Raw genomic sequence first — 19,467 nt, 5'->3', positions numbered from 1 at the left:
GATCCGGGCTGCGCGCATATGAATGATACTATCGCGGCGAAATATTGTTGCGTTGTTAACAAGATCAATGCGAATGCGAATCTCCGAGAGGCTACATTCGTACACGCATACACGAGAGTCTAGTTGATCTTCGTTTTGCCAGCACCTCCTCTCTCCCTCTCCTCCCTCCCCTCTCTCTCTCTCTCTCTCTCTCTCTCATTCTTCCTCTTCTTCTCGCTTCACATCGGTCTACCGGCATTTCAATCGCCAACTGTCGAAAAGTGAGATATAGCTAATCGGCAGTAAGCCTCCATCCCTATGTTGGACGCGTCCAGTGAACGAACACGGGAGGATGGGGACACACCCGTGTTATCCAACCCCGTCCTTTGTGAGAGTTTGCGCGGATTTCGCACCGTCGACGCACGATCTCTTGTACGGGTCGCGCGATGCGTCTTTTGTACGACATTGTTAAACAATGCGTCGCGTCGATCGCTGCGCACCGATCGGCGCGATGGGACGCAACACGAACTCGTTTGACGTTGCGAGTCATATTACGGAACGTCCTCATTTCTATCGCGCGCTTATACACAGTACCGAACCTTCATGCGACTAAAAAGAAACGTCGATTTTCGCGAATCGCGAAAGGCTTCAGCTACCCGATTTAATCAATGAAATACATCGAATTGTCGTGAGTAAATATTGATGTATTTTATAAGAGCCTCCATATTTTTTGGCATAACAAGAAATACAATTAGTGCGAAAAGAACTTTGCCAAAAAGGAAAAAAAGAAAAAGGAAAGAAAAAAATAATACAAATATTTCCTTTACTTTTTTTTTTATGTTAAATGTCTACTGAGATTTTTGTGTTTCTTTACAAAAAAAATTAATTAAGTGATCAATTATACAATGTATATGCTGATAAAATATTTCAATTTTATTCTTTATTTGAAGAATCTTCTTTCTTCTCATCGACTTTTGCGCTGTGAAAATTAAATTGAACGAACTATTGTTCATTCAGCGCGAGTTTTAATCAACGTCACTTGATCAAAAAATAACGTTGATTTAGAAGCGATCTTTTAATCGAGGGTGAAACGCTATTCATTACTGCTTCTCTAACGTATATTAAATCAAATGCGATCTCTGCAACTTTGAACAGCCACATTTGATGCCGCAAATGTGAGGTAGGAATGTGAACCGATGAGTTCTCTGTAAATGTACCCGTTTTATCAAGATTCTCAAAATTTCACCTATATAGTACAATTCGAGATAAGCGTGTTGCATAAGCGCCGCTGGGAAATTCAAGCTTTGCAAGAAGGGAAAGGAGAGAGAGAGAGAGAGAGAGAGAGAGAGAGAGAGAGAGAGAGAAAGGGGGGAGGCAAGATAAGAGAGAGAGAAGGAGAGGGGATGGAGAAGGAAAACTGAACGCTTTCGATAAGCTTTCCGGTTAGTTTTCAAGTTTTCGATTAGTTTTTCGGTTACGCGACTTGCGATTTCCCGCGGATATAAACGTTCGTTGTATCCGCGGGATATAGATTATCGGATATTTACTGCGGGTGAAGAGAGTCACCGAAAGGAAGGTGGAAAACGCGCGAGAAAGAGGTTGGCGAGGTTGGAAGGGCAAGAGGAAAATCCCAGGCACCGTCGAGGATGCGATTGAGATTAAGCGGAAATGCGAGTCTACCTGCCGTCACGGCCCCGCTTTTATTCGCGTCCTGCTTTGCGACTTGTATGGTTTTACCTCGAGAGCTATACCCGTGTGAAATTGCATTTCAATCCTTAGTCGTCACGGCTGACACGCAATGCGTATTACTACTTATGGTGAAGGAGAAAGAGGATGTACGCGACACGTCACGTTATTGTCCGCGATGCTATTCGCGACGAGATAAAACTCGCAGCTTGTGCCACGTGTACAAATGGAGTCGGTGCCACCGGTTATTTCGTGCTCGTTAAATCTGCATACGGACTATTCGGTTGACTGGATATTTGTTCGTATTTCTCCGACAAGTTCTATGTCGAATTCTCTAGTGGAAGGTCGTCCGGTTGTCCCGCTCGTCGTTCTCCTTAATTTACAATCACATTGGTATAAACATGTGAACAAGTAGAATAAATTGAATTGATCATTTTGAAAAGAAACAATTATTTATAGAAGCCAAGTCAAATTTTGATTTTAATGAAATTTTGTATAGATTACTTTGTATATAAATAAATGAATTAAAAATAGTGTAGCCAAAAACAGGACATCAATCACTTCTCTTGTGTAAAAAGGTTTTCAGCTTTTTTTTTATTATAACTCAAAATAATAATAATAAAATTACCATATCTAATATTTTGAAAAAAAATAATTTAAAAAAATTTTTTTTAATTTCTTAAATAATTATATTATTGATGTGTAAAAAGAAGTAATTTTATTGTAAAATTTTTGTATAAAACATTTTTGATATCTTAAATAAATTTTTGAAACGTAACGAAAAAAGCTGAAAACCGTTTTACATATGAAAGGTGATTTCACCACAACCATTTTTGGACCGCAACTGATATTTTCTAAACTTGTTTATTGATGTAATCTACACACACACACACACACACACACACACACACACGCATGATGTCTTCTTAGAAATTATATATGTATACAATTTCATTAAAATCAAAATTTGACATTTCGCGAGGCTTGTAAGTCAATGAAATAAGAGAGTAACTATTTCATTGTATATTGCCCAACAAATTTCACATGGAAATTTTATTACACGTAACACAGTCATATATTTATATCCATACCAAAATTTCTTAAAATGATCGCAAAAGATAAATTCCATATATAATAATATCTATAAAATTTCGAACGACAGTTAGATAACTAGATAAAATAAAAAAAAATGCGTTATTCAATTATTCATATAATTTTACTTAATTATTGTATATATAGTACAATATTTTATCATTATATATGCTCATGAAAATTTTATTATGACTTACAATAAGACATACAAAACTCGTCGGGCAAATAATATGTTGAATAAGTAAATCATTATACAAATAAACACGATGTCTCGTGTACTCTAAGTGGGTAATCAGAAGATACTTTGGAAATCATTCTTCCGGAACTGGACAACCGGCCGACCAGCCTAAAATGAAAGTTCAAGAGCGGATACGCTGTGTCAAAGTTAAACCTGGAACGTGGATTACGTATACTTGCGAAGACGTAGTTAACCCCACACTAGCACTGATATACTAATTGAATTAGTTATTTCGAAGCAGAAAGTTAAGGGCACGTCTGCGCCAAGTTTTCAACATGAAATAGCTGGCAGAATCGACGTGCTAGCACGCGGAGTTCGAAAGTTCTTATTAACCCGGAAGTTTCGTTCAGTATCGCGCCTGAGTGTTATTTAATTACTAATTCGAAGAATATGTGGCCTCGCGCGCTTTTATGAGGAACGAAGAGAACTTTTCCCCGATTAATTTCGACGCACTGCTCCCTGTCTCTCTCTCTCTCTCTCTCTCTCTCTCCCCGCCTTCCCCCCTCCATAGAGGGTCGACATCGATTATTAATAACGGATCCCGGATTGCGCGATATGCGGGGGGTCGGAATTTCTGCGGGATCCACCCGACATTCATGGAGGACTGTCCGTTTTAATTACTGTGATCGGTCCCTATCAATTTTTCGACCTTTATTTATTTATTTATCTTTTCGCGAGTACACCCATGCGTTCGGTCCACGCTCTGCGAATGCTGTTAACGCGAAATGCTGCTTAATGAGGAGATGAATAATTATAATCTCGCGTTAGCCATGGCGCGCACTTATCGAGGTCTAATTTGCGCATAATAACTCGCGAAATGAATTAGAGGGATTAATAATTCATTTTATCGGAAGCCAAAATCCACTATACTACTCGAAGCTCTTCGATCTTTCCACTTCAGAGAAGTACGCCCAGTCTCCACTCTTTTGTAGTAAACGCGGGTGGGAGGGGAGGAAAGGGCACCAGTGGGCGATTAAAATATTTTATACATGTAAAGTATCCTATCTTTGGTATAGCAAATTTTAACGATAAGTTCTTTTATGAATAATGAGTCGATTTTTCTTTCCAATCGAGATACATATAATAAGAAGAAAGTTTCATTCCCGAGCATTTTGCTCATTAGATCGAAAAAATTAGTGAAAAATAATCGACCTAAAATAAAATTGACCTAAAATTAATCGAAAGGCAAAGACAATTATCCAGAAATGATCGATCGATCGAATTGATGCTGATTCAATGTGGATCGATCAATCATTTCTGGCTGAAAAGGAAAGATTTTGCTATTATTAATTTCATATAAACTTACTCTCTAATTCAATAAACATAATCCCGTGATTAAGTCGAACCTTAATAACTCTGTCAGATAAACTTCATGACTCTCGTTGAAAGGATCAAGGATTTAACGTTCGTTGCAATGAAAATGGTACTTCCACGCATCGCCGGAAGAACGTATTAAATTTATAGACAGAACTTCTGCGCGTGTATAAGCTCCGTTCAGTAAAATATTCGTAGCATTCTAGAAATACAACGGATTGTACGTACGACGGATTGTACACATATAGTAGATTGCACGTGGAGAAGAGGCGTGCCGGGACTAGTGTTGGGTCATTCCACTAGCACGGATTGCATATAGGTTTACAGCAGTATGGGGGATGATGGGTCCCGCCACGTTACAGGAGATATAAGCCGCTTTATGTTCTTCTCTCGTATCTACAGCTGTAACGCTTGTCGCACGAGTTCGCTGCCGACTGACGACGCGCAGATACACGAATATCAGCCACGTAAATTAAAACGGATGTCTTCCGCGATTCATTTTATCCACAAAAAAAACCCTTCGATCCCTCTGCTAGCACACACGAAAACGCTTGCATAATTAACTTGCCAAAGTTTCCTTAATTCTCCTCCACGACGTTTGTCACCTTTCGTTCCCTATTAGCGCGCATCTATTTTTTATACAATCTACAGGAAAGGAACTCTCGCGTCGAATATTTTATATCAAAAAGAACTACCGCTTTCCGAAGTAGCAGAAAATTTAAAACTACAGACACTGGTTGTGTTGCACGAAAAAGCAGCTTTGCAATTATTGTACGATTCTTTGATATAATTCTGCTGAACGCAGCTATTAATTAGTACAGAGATCGAGAGTGGCAATAGAAGTGCCGCTGTTACATTATGCGGTTACGATCTCCATTCACCTTTCGAAGATAATGTTAAAATCTGTAACAAAGTTATTGATGCTGGATCTATTTAATTTATGTTGACTAAAAGGTAACTAATTAGTTTCAAGGAACTAAAATAAGTCGTGTAAAAAATGAATACTAAGTTTTAATAATTCAAAAGATTAATTATGTAGAAAATTGGAATGAGTTAATTTTTACGTCTAATGTGGCTTATAGCATTTCCAACCGTAGTTTAAACCGATCTGGTTGGATTAATGACGTTGCATGCTCTACTATTGGTAGAACATGTAACGTCAACCAATAGTAGTGCACGTAACGTCATTAATCCAACCTAGGTCGGCTCAAACTCGATCGAAAACGTTATTAAAATGTGATGAATAGAAGATGTTATAGACACAGGACTCAATAATAGATAATTTTTTAGTTATGATGTATCAAAGGTACTCTTTGAGTACAAATTTGTACTATAGCTAAAAAATTATTAAGCTTGTGTCTATAACATCTTTTGTTCACATTAAACTATATTATATATGAAAATCGTTTAAAACTGACTCATTTCATCTAATTTTTAGTGCAGTCTTTTGCAGATGTAACATAAAGAATATTTAAATAGATTCAATAAATCCATCTTCGAATGATTAACGAAATAGATTTCATTTAACAAAATTGTCAATAAATCTATTATTCGCAGTAGGATTTCTTCTGTGAATGATTTCTACGTTTCCACGAAAACTTTCAGATGTTAAATTTAACTATTCTATGGATATTTCAGTTACGTTGCGTCGCGTGGTTTTCCACGCAATATGAAGAGTAACATTTATACGTGAGGTCAGCCTTTCTACGACAGAATCTTTATACGAGGCTCGCATGCCCAAAGTTTCGATATGGTTCCCGTCGACGTGATGCTCGAACGATCGCGTGCTGATTGGACGGCATTTGCAGGGCTACTGTCGATCCGCTCCTGCTTGTAAGAGTACGGAATACACTGATTGCAGACTTGTAGCCCGGCGCCGCCGAGTTCTCCCCCGACCCTCTGATCCATGTTTGCTGTCTGCTCGTGAAAGTTATCATCTCTTGAATGAAGTTTGCACTTTTCAGCGCACGTAAGGAGATCATCACGATCTCGAAAGGTAACGGTGGGAAGAAGGGTGATGGCGAATGGAACGAGGGCTGTAATTTATGACGCCAAGGAATCGATGGTGACTCGACTGATTCGCTACTTTGACGGAATATTTTTAATTTTTGTGTATGTTGTCGATAAGGCGCACGCCAGAATGCAATTAAGCGGAGAAACCAAGCGACCGATAGCAATCTCGTATTGTAACTTATATCTAAGATATACATTGTTTTTATAGTTCTATTATTTCCTGAAAAAAACAGTCTTATGAGGAATGAAGTTATAGATCGTAAATATGTAATCAGCTCCATTGTATTGATAATTTTATTACGTTTTTATGACATATATGATCTGATGTATTTATCAAATATTTCTAGAAAAATAAGAACTGTTATTCTTTCACGAGAGATTTTTTTGCTTTAAAAATTCACTTTATTTTTTTTAAATAGTAATCTAAATTATTAGATTAAATATCCTCATTGTTCATATATTGATGTTGCCAATGTAATATATACATACCAAACAATAGTTTTTATCTTAAGAAAGTATATTCAGTATTTTTAGATTTACAAAATTTTTCAATCCACGTGATAGAAGATATTACGTTTCAATATCGCGAACACTGTAGAATGCAGATATAAGAGAATTTAATTGAATGTTGTCGCGACATCCAGAAGCCAATCTTTTTTCTATCTCTGCCATTTTGCATAATAAATCAGTAAATAACTGATCAGGAAAATCAACTAAAAAAATACTTATTAGTAACTATAAGCATTTCAGATACATATATACATTGAACACAATACATACTTTTAATTACATATGAGTGAACTTCTGTTAATATATCTTGCAGCGCAAGACCCTTGTTCAATTTCAGTTCTTGAATCTCTACATAACATATATTAAGAATTATATAAAATTTGATATAAAAGCTAGTATTCATTCATAACTGGTTCTTATATTTAAAACTGTCTTAAATGTAATCCTAAAATATTATAAACCAATCACAACAATATTAGCATTTTAACATTATTTAAGACAATTTTAAAGTGTAAATACCGATCAAAATCTGTTATTGTAAAAGGATACTTTTGTAGCATGTGTCATAAGACTCGTTTAACAACCAGTTTACAATACTAGTTATATCTCTTGGTAACGGATGTCCAACACAATTATACACATTCTCTTCGTTCACAGCACCATAAGCAAACCATGTACTTTGAAGTACGCTTATTACTTTTCTCATATCACCACCACTTAACGTTATCAATGCTTGCTTGCCGTCTTCCGTAACTTTTAAACTAACAAAAGTTTTTCATTAACGAAAGATCTCAGGATAAAAAAGAATCAAGTAATTAGATATAAAATAAATCTTCATTCACTTCTCTGCTTCAATGACGTGATTCAGTCTTGGTATTATTTGTTCCGCTGCAAGAGGTAAGAATCTAAACCTGGTGCAACGAGACTGCAGAGCTGGAATAATCTTGCTGAGGTAGTTGCATATAATACAGAAACGCACATTATCCGTGTATTTTTCAATAACTAAAATTAATATCAGATTAACATTTATTTTTATTAATGTTCTGTAATTAATATCTATAAATATTTAGATAATGCACTTACTTCTTCTAAGTGCATTCTGAGCATCGATCGTCATAGCATCAGCTTCATCCAAGATAATTAATTTAAACGCAGACTTATACATAGTGCCTGTACTAGCAAAACTCAGGATTTGGCCTCGCACAATGCCTATACCTCTATCATCGGAAGCATTTAATTCTAATACCTAAATATTTGTAGATAAAGTAAGGAACATGAATGAAATAAAGAGACATAGAATTATTCAGTGACAGATACACAACCATTGAATTGAACTGAGCTGAAGTATAGAGTTTACGAGCACACGCCAGTATAGTACTAGTCTTTCCTGTCCCAGGTGGTCCATAGAGAAGAAGATGCGGCAGTTGATTCTCATCAATGTACTTGTTTACTGTAACAAGCAATTCCTTTCTCATCTTATAATAAAAATGCTTTACACACATTTACGCGTCCTGTTTACTTGTGTTATTTACTTACTCGTCTTTATTATCGTCTCATGGGAAATAAGTTCATCCAAGCTTTTAGGACGATATTTTTCGACCCTGAAATACAAGAAAATTCTCAGTCGGTGTTCCTTGTTGTCGATGTCTCAAATTTCGTACTCACCATGGTAAATTTACTTGTTGTTCATTGCTGGATGTCATCGTGTCATAAAATCGTCGGCTCTCAATATCTCGTTTGACTTTTCTTGGAAAATAATATCCGGTTAGTGGAGTAATGCGACTTCAGCTTCTAAGGTTATATCACGCTCGAACTGTTTGAATAATTTGAAGGTTATACTCTTGCCGCGCGTTTCGCCGGTTGCTCCGATCGCGCAGAATATGGCGACGTAGTCACACTTTGTTGTGTGTTCCGCGTGAAATCGTTCCAACACGCGTCTATTTATCGCATTCGTGTTCAAATTTGATCTTCTCTTAACAGAATTGCATTAATTCACAAAAAAATTGATTGTTAGGTAACGTTGGAAAATATATGTTTTTAAACTATGAAAGTTCTGATTCTCAACTGTGGATGCGGATTATTTGTGGGAGTCTCTGGGACTCTTGTGCCAGTATTCTTCTGTACAAACTCGATCAACACCTGTTTTTAAATTAAACTTTAACAGCAAGATCGTCTATATTGTGAAGAGCAATTATTTTCATTTTCTTTTTTTTTTATATCTAAAAATGAAAGTTCTCTCTACTGGTGTGCAAATAAAAGCATATATATTACTCTCTAAAATTTTTAGAGTGAATCTTATCTTGAAGAGTGAAATCTCACTCTTAGGCCTGATTCTATCAATGTAAGATTAATTTTAATTTTGGTGTTCATTATCTTTTTCTAATTCTAAAAATTAAAAAAAGAAAAAAACAGTAAGTTAAGATTGAAGTTAATCTTATATTGGAGGAATTGGATCTTGAAGATTGAAAAAATTGAGTCTCTTTTTTTCGAATTGACTCAATTTTCACTCTTTAGAGTGAGATCTCCTCCAAAGAATTTAGAGAGTAATTAAGTCTTAAGCTATTTCCCTTTTTATGTCAAAAATAGGAATTCTTGTCCTATAACAGTGTACAATAAAAACATATGTCCACAGTTAAGGATTAAGATTACTTGATAGTGCTTAACAAGTTTCTCAGTTTTTTTTGATAGTGATGTACGCCAACAACTTTGATGTAATAATAAATACAGCATATTTTGCATAAAATTTAATCTCGTGATAAATTCATTCACAATTGATTGAATAAACAAGTAACGAAGTTACTGAAAAACTGAGTAAATAAAGGACAAATTAGGACTTACCAAGCGACTTAATCTAAAAATATTTATTTTGTTTGGGAACTACACAGGAACATGATCCATTCATACAAGGGATAAGTATGGCCCATCGAATTCTCCAAAGATATCCCAGAACGATGATCAATCGTTCCCGCGAGGTAGTACAAAAGTTTGAATACCTTCTTGTGATGGACTTTGAAGCCACATGCGAGAGGGATATCGTGCTCAAGCCGCAGGAGATTATTGAGCTACCATGCGCAGTGCTGTCTACCTGCGACTGGAAACTGAAGGACATGTTTCATACATATGTGAAACCCAGAGTCCATCCTACCCTCACGCCGTTCTGTACAGAATTAACTGGGATCATGCAAGAGACAGTGGATGATCAACCTTACTTCGCGGATGTGTTTTCAAATTTCTGCGAGTGGTTGATTAAAGGAGGATATTTTGACAAACCTGAGAAAAGCTCGTTCGTCACATGCGGTAATTGGGATTTAAAAACTATGCTGCCGAGTCAGTGCGATTTAGATGGTATTACGTTACCGGATCAGTTCAAGCAATGGGTAGAGTTGAAGCACATATTTTGTGAATCTACCGGATATTATCCTAAGAGCTTAAAGGACATGCTTGTGCGATTGAATGTTCCATTAAAAGGACATTTACATTCAGGGATTGATGATGTAAAAAATATGGTATCGGTAATACTAACTTTAAAAGAGAAATACAACACGCAATTTAAAATTACTTCATCATTAACAACTTCTGCGATAAGTTTAAGTAAAACTGAAATAACTAGGAATGTATTGAAGAAAAACACGTGATAGTTTGTTAAAAATTATTAATAAAATATCGTTTTTTTTTTTTTATAAAACTCTTAAGTTACAATAATTATATAAATAAATATTATTATTTTTCTCGTATAACCGATTAATTATTATCGCCTCACTGCGACTTTAATCAACACGTCCTGTTTATTGTTTTCTGTATAAATCGCAAGTATAGCTTGCATATTACGATCTAGTTTCTGTGAACACTGTATCTTTAAAGGAAAGCTCTTTTTGCTAGGTAACATTCCTTCTGCAGGAACAACACTGAAGTAATCTGAATTTGATAGACTGGTCTGAAATGGCTCGGCTGTTTTGAAAAAGCTAAGAATAGTCACGGTTGCTTCATTTTTTACTGGAGGAGTCAGAGTGATGGTGGACGGAGTTACAGTGAATTGATCTCCTTGCAATTCAGGATGTTGAACTTCATATTCTATAGTTCTGTGTAATAAAACATTAACAAGATATTTTAGAAATCTTTTTAAGAAATCTTTAAGTTGACATAGATAAAAAATTGATAAGCATAATAAGAAATATGCATACTAGAAGAAAAATACTAATAAAAAGATCTCTTACTGAGAAGCGAAGAAACTTGCTCCACCCGCTTCATCTAAATGAGTAGTATCGCTTATAAGAGACTGATACATCTCCGATTCATCAGTATCATAATGAACAGGCAAAGTATCATCTGCGCATGCTTCCACTGTGAGCATTATCTCATATTGATGAACGCCAGTACATAGATCATTTAAGTTTAGCTATTTAAATACACGCTGTCATTATTACATACACAGTAATGAGGCTAAATAATATAATTGTATATACTTACAATAGAATCGCGAATTAATGTTATGCCAGGAATTAGTTGTTCTCCAGGAAAAATTTTACATATAGGATGCACAATATTCTTGAATGCTTCATTTTCATTTCCAATCGATTCACCTGACTGTTTCAATTTATTATACAATCTGATAAAAAAAAATGTTTACCAGTTTGAAAATTAATGTCAATAATCTAACGTCTATTTGTCTGAATACATAGCGTACGTTTTACCTGCGTATTCGCCAACGGGTTGGTTCATCGCCATAAATAACATTTATCGTTGCCACATGCGAAACTTCCGAACGTTGCAGTGACGCAAAGTCCTCTTTCTTTGGATGAAATTGTATTGTTATTTCTTGAGATTCTTTAGAATTAAGTATTATTTCTTTTGGATTTATATGCCAACTAGAATCCATTATTGGAGAAATAACTAAAATATACAAATACGTTTATCCCTACGTAACTCATATTAATATAAAATATAAATAGGAGAGAATTAGTTAGAATTTAGCCAAACCTTTAGGTATGATTGTGACTTTAGCGAATGAACGTAAATCGCCAATGTTATCCAGTCTAATACTAGCGTTCAAAGTCATAGTTTCAGAATATAAATTGCCAAGTGACAACCACAATTTTTTACTCGAATCTTTAAATGGTCCCGAAATTTTTACTTTACTGCAACCTCCGTATCCATACAAAGGTATCTGTCAATTTAAATTATAAATATTTCCTCTTTTTTTCTTATTGAAAAGTAAGTTAAAAGTTTTGTATCATTAAATATACGCACTCTTTTAAACTGCTGAGAATCATTACTCTCTCTTGTATAATGTTTGATAGTAATTTTTCCAACTACTGAACCTACGCTATAAGGACTGAACACAACTGCAAGTGTCTTAATTTCTTGACGTTGCATTACTAGTACTAGGCTTGTGTTGATAGTCTGTTTATCTCCAAGAAACTATAACAGATATTGATATAAATTGTAACTTTTTCTTCAAATGACATAACAAAATATATATGTATACGCAATACCTTAAAACTCTTACTGTCATCACATATCTCTATTTGAATTTTAATTTTGTTATTGCTCGTGTTACGAATTGTAAATTCTTTAGTTTCACTTTTTCCCGTTTTTACACTATTCCATACTAGAGCAGCGTGTGTAGCTCTGATTGGAATTACATGTCCTGCTACAGCTAAACTAGATACTGTACTAATTGGTGAATTTCTATCGCAAGGTCCAGATCTATACATAAAAAGATGATAATAATAATAAAAACGCGCGCGCGCGCGTGTGTGTGTGTGTGTGTGTGTGTGTGTACTCATAAAAACCTACCTATTAGAAGTTACACTTTGTGGTGATGTTGCTGGACTTAGAGATACAACATTATTAGGCGTATGGCAACGTAAATAATTCTCTTTTTCTGATTCTAATAATTTTTGTTCGGTACTTATAATATAATGGTAAACATTGTTCCCGGCAACTAACTTAATTTTCGCATATCTGAAGAATTAACAATAAGTAATTAAATAGTATGATAGACAAATAAATTTATAATTAATTATTACCTTTCATTATTTACAGAATTTGCATCTGAAAATTGTGATTTATATACAATTAAGAATGAACTCCTTTCTCCAACTTGCAAAAATATATCATCTGGCTTTATAAAAAAATCTTGCATCGCGTTTGAATGTCCTTCAAATGATACGATAGAAGCGAATACGTGAATTGCGATATTTCCCGAGTTAATGATGTTTATTGATTTTCCTTGCTGTCTTGGAATAATTATCGGTACTTCTGTGTCGACGATTTGGATTTTACAAAAACCTATTTGTGCGTAAAGAGGTATCTCTTTTTTAAGTAATATAATGTCATCTTTGGATTGTACATATACAATTAGTTTGCCTTTCCAATGTTGTGACTGTCTCTGCGGAGAATCTATTTAACAAAACTTTCTTACATCTCCAATAGACCAATGCCTGTATACAAAGTATACAGCCAATGTAAGAAAAAACTTACCTACTGATGTAGATCGTGATTTTTCACATTTTATATTAGTGGTAAAATTCTTAAGTGGTTCAAGTAGAAAATGCGTTGGTCCATCAATGCTAAACATTTTTGAGCCCTCCTACGAGTTGAAAATATATAATCAGTTTTCAGTACATTGATCTAATTACATTTTAATAGATTTGTATCTCTCACTTCTATTAACAGTTTCACAGGTACAGCAACGTTATTTTTATTATAAAATGTTATAGGCAGAATTTTGATTGTTTCTTCTCCAATATATTGAAAATCTAAATTTTGTTTGTCAGAAGGACATACAATATCAAGCTCAAGTTGCTCCGGATTAACAAAGATTATGTGTTTCATAGACCATTTCGATTTTGCTACCATATCTGATAAAAATATATTTAGTATTACAAATATTGGTTTACACATTTTTAGTACTTTTATTTCAATCTGAAAGAAATAATTGAGTTATTATCGTTACAAGTAAAATTCATTTTCAGCTGATACTAAATTATACCTTTGTGGATTGAGTACTATTAGAATTTATTAAAATTTCCTTCGAAGGAATATTCAATTCAATACTTTGTGTATCTCCTACTACTTCAATTAACTTAAAGATATACGTGATCCATCTATCTCCATTATTTATGAGTTCAACATTTACTTCATTCGTCAAACCAACAACACAATTGCACGCTTCTTCTGTATTTTTACCAAGAACGATATTCTCTAGAAAAAAAAAAAATATTGTTATATCTATCATATCTATTACATATTTTAAGTTAATAATTAAATGAACTATACTACTTGAATCAGTTTGCATGTCCATATTGTTCATTAAGAGCAATGAGCCTATCATATTATTAGGAATATTTTGTTCTTTATTTTGAATATTCAAATTTTTGTAGCTCTCTTCATCAAAACTTTTTCTGTTCATTTTAAATGGTACATAGGACAATACAGTCAATTTATCATTGCACGGTAGTGTGGAATTTTGTAAAGAAAATGTAAGATCTGATGTTGACGATACACCTAGTTGTTAAAGTCATATGTCAAGAAATTTATATTAAAATTTTAATTTGATCTTTTAAATTATAAAAAAGAGTTGATTATGATACTCTAATCTCAGATATATCATGAATACAGATTGAAACGTTATATCGTGCAATAAAATCTATAAAAGAATCAAATGTAAATATCTCATCTCAATTTACGTACCTATGTCTTGATTAATTGAAGATACCACGTTTTCATTACATGAATCCGCTAACATTTTCTTTTTAGATACATTCGTGAAGGATTCAACCTTCATCACATTTTCATTTGAAGGAAATGATATACTTCTACGTTCCTGCTTTATATTAACAATTTCATTTATAGTTTCATTTTTGGTTTTACTATCTATTGATAATTTAGTTGAACGATTCTCTACATTATCATCAAACTTATTCGAATTTCCAATAGACATTGCTAAAATAGACTTTTCATCGGAGTTTTCTTTTCTTGTGTTATTATACATTAGAGAATGGTTTTTTTTCTTCTGTGCCATTAAAAGCTGATCAACTAATCGCCGTGGTGTCTCGCTATTAACGTCTTCTAAAGTATTAACAATAGTGCTTAAACTTATAATACTATTTTCATCTATGTCCCTTGTTACATTGGGAATAAATGCATGCTCTTTCTCTGTCAATTCCATTGACGATGTTGTTGCTATAAGTTTTAGTGTACATGAGAAAATTTTATTTTATTTTATTAACAATTGTGTAATTACCTTCTGTTGAGACAGTCGATTCAACTAATACTGGTAATTTGCCCGTTTTTATAGGAGTTTCCAAAACTTTAAGATTTGGTTTTGCTTTTCCATTTCCAAGCATTTCTATATCATCAGATTTACGTTCAAAATATCTGCCGACAGATACTTTCCGTCCAGCACAAGATCTATAATTTATATTAACATGTATTTCATATAACGTATCTTTATATATACAGAAATAGACATACTCGATTGATAAGTCTAGCTCTCCAATGATACCAGAAAGAGTGCTAAAGTCTATTTTTTGCTTTTCTGTTTTCATGCCTGGCATACAATATGTGAGATTATGCGGAGCAAAGCAAGTTTGATCCATTGATAATTGTTCAGCCCCTTTTGAGTTAGTTAAAAATTCTTCTGACATCATTTCGTTATTAAGTGCCATTATGTCGTTTTTATTGAAACTAATGCCATGGAAAGATAGGTTTATAAGAGATTGCCTTTTAGCACTACTACTGACCCCAGATGAACGTGCTGTTATTTCATTGGGTTCAAAAGTAACCTGAAATTATTTACTTTTTCTAAAATATTCTGACTTTAAAAATATTTATAGGTCGTATTTACATCACACATAGAAATCTACACTAATTGTATACTAGCTTTACTCACCGAGTGACTCATGTTGCACTCCTTGTCCAACTCGGACATACAAGCTTCAATTGGTAAAATAAAATTTGAAACTGGCATATTGCTCGTTATATTTTGCATATTAGCATTATTTTCTTTATTTGTATCTAAAATAATTGTTCGAATTAATATTAAAATTAGAATTAATTTATGTGTATAGATATTCTTATATCCTTTTTTATTTTTATTTACCTGTGGTTAGAATAGAATTTTTATCACTACATTTCTGTAAAAGTTTTCTGGCTATTTCAAGTTCTGCATCTATATTGGAAAAGTTCAATTTCTGCTCGTCTTCTGCTGTGCTTATGTTCGTAAGATCTGTCATTAATGTCATATATTAGTACAGTTCTGCTAATGCAACAATTGCTCATGAACAAATAAATAGAATTCTTATCAAATCATAATAAATTATTACGTATTAAAATGGGCATATAAAAGTCAGAAGCAAGTGTAGGACCGCAAAACAAATAAAGAATTTAATCTTATTGTAGAATATCATTATATACATTGAGATTTCCGCTATTCGCAAGATTTCTACACTCACAAAATCAGATGTTTCAGCTGTATTTTCAAGTCCTCTTCAGATTACAATAAATGAAAATTCAAGAATATTTTAACAACCTTCATGTCGAATTATTTTTAGAACAATTAAAAAACTTCTTACAAGCAGTTGGATGACTGTGTAAAAAGAATTTCTAAGATGTTTGGATTCTCGCTTATTATCCTGTATCTGAAGAGGACTTGAAAATGCAGACAAAACATGTAATTGGAAAATTTTGGAAATCTATTTCAAGAATACTAGAAATGTTACCATATATGTGTTCTAAGATTATATTCTTTATTCATTTTATGCCTGCACTTGCATTTGACTCTTACATATTCTTCTAATGACTCAATGTTCATAAATTTCTCAAAATATTTCGTTACCTGACATATTATCAAGAAGACCTAATGAGGTATCCCCTTTTTGTGTTGGTTCATTGTCATATAATAGATCCTGCTTGCTCTTTTCCTCATTTGATTGCAAATTATCATTGAATTTGCTCTCCAATCTAGAACAAAACATTTTTAAGACCCATTTCCATAAATAATAATTGCTTTCTCCATTTACTCCAAAATTCAAATAATTTTCATTTGTGAAATCATAACTCAGTTGAATGCACATTCTTTTTCATTCTGACAAGTGAGAAGATTCAACTGATGAAGTTTTATCTACAATCTATACAACCTCGTGAGACGTATGCGTATGAAACGTATGCTTTACTGAGTCTTATTAAGTCACATTAAAAATGAAATGATAAACCTATGTTGTTATGTGATAACTTTAAAGTAATCGAATTAAGGCTGTGGTCAAAGTCTTGCTACAACGCTTGGATCAATTAGAAGAAAGAATTTTGTAAACTGACCAATTAAAAAATCCTTCAAAATGTTTGTAGCATTGCGTTGACCATACCTTAAGTGATGTCATTATGTGAGTATAAAAAATACATAAATTTAATTTCAATGTCACTTATGTAAAAATGGAAAGCAAAAGCTGTTACCTAAAATCAATTATAATTCATGTGATTCTCTACATAATGAGTATTTGATGAAGAATCAAAGGAATAGCAAAACGACAGTTAGTTCGAATGATTGATGCGCAAAAGGGAAGGGACCTTTAACGAAACGCCTTGATTCGCGGAGATGAAGGACTTTTTCAGAGAATGCCTGAGATAACATACATGGCTTTTCTGCGAACAGTGGACGTCGCCTGCGGCAGTGGAGTGCTCAACACCGTGTCATTTAACACGCCGGAACTCTTAGGTTTGATAGGAGTAAACATCGTATAGATCCTTTGTTTCGATCGTAACGATGGTCCAACGAACAATTCGAAGAACGGATCTATCACTTGTATCAGCAGTCCTTCATCGTTTCACAATCGCGTAAACTTTGCGAATTTGCTCAGACGTGATCACACATAACCCACATTTCCACTCAGATTTTAAACAATAACAGTCAATCGATTTTACGTTCAAATTTGAAAAGTCTTGGAGGTCACCGACGATTGGACACGGATTTGAAGGCCGCGACGTTGTTTATCATTCTACTGACGCCATGTGTAATCGCCATCTGCTGGCGAACGTTGAGAAATTTGAAATTCGTCGATAAGGTCTCTCGGCCGGTCTTTACGTTGTTTTTGTAAATTTCCTTTGAATTGCTTTGAATTATCTTCGCAATTTCAAATGTTTCACAAATGAGACTTGGATCTTCGGATAGTTCGTGATTACATTTGGCCTGAGAAAGCTGTATGTAATGATTTTCTGAAAATTTTTCTTTGAAAAATTTAAGTTTTTTTTTTTTTTTTTTTTTTTATGAGATTACATAGATAGTATGTATATTTTGTAGATCACATATATTATTTTCTTGATTTTTAATTATTCTGTTAAACTATAGAGTAATATATTATGATCATCCATTGCAGTTTTTATTAAATGTATTTTCAGTATTTTACATTGTGTGTGTGTGTGTGTGTGTGTGTGTGTGTGTGTGTGTGTGTAGAAGAATATAAAAATAAATATAAATATTAAAAATAAACATAAATATTATAATTTTAATGTAAAATAATGTTAAAGTTACTTTTGTTACATTTTTAGTATATATATTTAATTATAGAGTTATAAAACATAAATTCTTATCCATTAACATAAAAATCATTAATAAAAAGCCATATGATTTTAAAAAATCTTTAATAAAGGAAATGATTTTACATCGTATCTTATGTTACTTTTATCCAATTCTAATCTGATAATATAATTTGATAACACATCCGCAGACATCTCTTATAATTCTAATAAAATCACATTTATGCTTCCAAAATAAATAGTCGATACAACCAAGTGTAAAAGTACGGCTATTATTCGTACATACTATCTATAATAAAATAATTATATGTAATAAATGTAATAGGCCATTTAGAGCTACTACGTATACTGGCATAACTTTGTTATATAGCCAATCGGGACAATTATTTGAAACATGCTTGCTTTCTCGCATTTTATGCATTCACATCTTTGTAATATGTATTACTTCATATCCACATAATCTTATATCTGTCATTAATAATATTATGGTTAAATTACAGATAATGATAAGAACACATTTTTTTAATTGCATATCTAATGCAATTAACTATCTATTATTAATCTTATAGAAAATACAGAATAACTTTCTTGTCATCAAACGATTCCATTTTTTGGCATGCAAATTTTTTAATTGACATTTCCATATTGCGATTCACGCTGAAATTTTATACTTGTTTTGTGAACCTTTGAGACATAAAACATGTAAAACGATGAATCAATGATGCAAAGAATCAATGTAATGTATTATAAAAATTAAGTATAAAAATGCACTCGGACAAGATTGTTGTACAATTTATTACATTTTTATAAATTTAATTGGAATTTTAATTTTGCGCAAACAGCATTCGCTTCTTCGTTATGTTGCATGACTTTGTAATTTGTAATATATAACTTTTCAAATTTAAAGAAAATAACATTCTAAATATAATGTAGGACGATAACAAGGAATCAACTTTATTTTTGGTTTATGTTCTCCTGAATTATTAAAATACTAATAATTAATATAATACTTAATCTTATTATTAAAAAGATATAACATAAAGTTTTATTCATCATTCGAAATATTTCTAACAAAATATTGTAATTAATATAAACAAATT

The 19,467-nt window shown here is 33.1% G+C and overlaps 3 protein-coding genes across 4 annotated transcripts; 1 reads left to right on the top strand and 2 right to left on the bottom strand.

Annotated features, from left to right (window-relative positions):
• Positions 1-6,866: 6,866 nt before the first annotated feature.
• LOC108694982 (replication factor C subunit 5) lies at positions 6,867-8,640 on the bottom strand. The gene is made up of 8 exons (XM_018204681.1): positions 8,498-8,640; positions 8,369-8,433; positions 8,155-8,282; positions 7,916-8,078; positions 7,675-7,834; positions 7,382-7,593; positions 7,103-7,180; positions 6,867-7,035 (listed from the first exon to the last, which is right to left on the bottom strand). The coding sequence occupies exons 1-8, from the start codon at positions 8,533-8,535 to the stop codon at positions 6,893-6,895; spliced, it is 987 nt and encodes a 328-aa protein (XP_018060170.1). The 5' UTR covers positions 8,536-8,640; the 3' UTR covers positions 6,867-6,892.
• LOC108694983 (ERI1 exoribonuclease 3) lies at positions 8,640-10,566 on the top strand. Of its 2 annotated transcripts, none has more exons than XM_018204682.1 (2): positions 8,640-8,846; positions 9,718-10,566. In XM_018204682.1, the coding sequence occupies exon 2, from the start codon at positions 9,748-9,750 to the stop codon at positions 10,465-10,467; it is 720 nt and encodes a 239-aa protein (XP_018060171.1). In that variant the 5' UTR covers positions 8,640-8,846; positions 9,718-9,747; the 3' UTR covers positions 10,468-10,566. The 2 variants fall into 2 exon arrangements, with proteins under 2 accessions (XP_018060171.1, XP_018060172.1); XM_018204683.1 differs by lacking the exon at positions 8,640-8,846 and adding an exon at positions 9,045-9,243.
• On the bottom strand, positions 10,567-17,575 carry LOC108694981. Its single transcript, XM_018204680.1, has 19 exons — positions 17,468-17,575; positions 16,674-16,798; positions 15,939-16,064; positions 15,729-15,853; positions 15,311-15,621; positions 15,081-15,247; positions 14,528-15,019; positions 13,827-14,038; positions 13,499-13,759; positions 13,316-13,424; positions 12,862-13,234; positions 12,629-12,796; positions 12,325-12,538; positions 12,080-12,250; positions 11,810-11,996; positions 11,524-11,722; positions 11,300-11,438; positions 11,047-11,228; positions 10,567-10,911 (listed from the first exon to the last, which is right to left on the bottom strand). The coding sequence occupies exons 1-19, from the start codon at positions 17,566-17,568 to the stop codon at positions 10,581-10,583; spliced, it is 3,993 nt and encodes a 1,330-aa protein (XP_018060169.1). The 5' UTR covers positions 17,569-17,575; the 3' UTR covers positions 10,567-10,580.
• Positions 17,576-19,467: the final 1,892 nt, after the last annotated feature.

Source organism: Atta colombica, unplaced genomic scaffold (assembly GCF_001594045.1).
Source record: "Atta colombica isolate Treedump-2 unplaced genomic scaffold, Acol1.0 scaffold126, whole genome shotgun sequence".
In the NCBI taxonomy this organism is placed as follows: Eukaryota; Metazoa; Arthropoda; class Insecta; order Hymenoptera; family Formicidae; genus Atta; species Atta colombica.
Note: the sequence above shows the minus strand (reverse complement) of the source record. Positions and strands in the feature narration are given on the sequence as shown.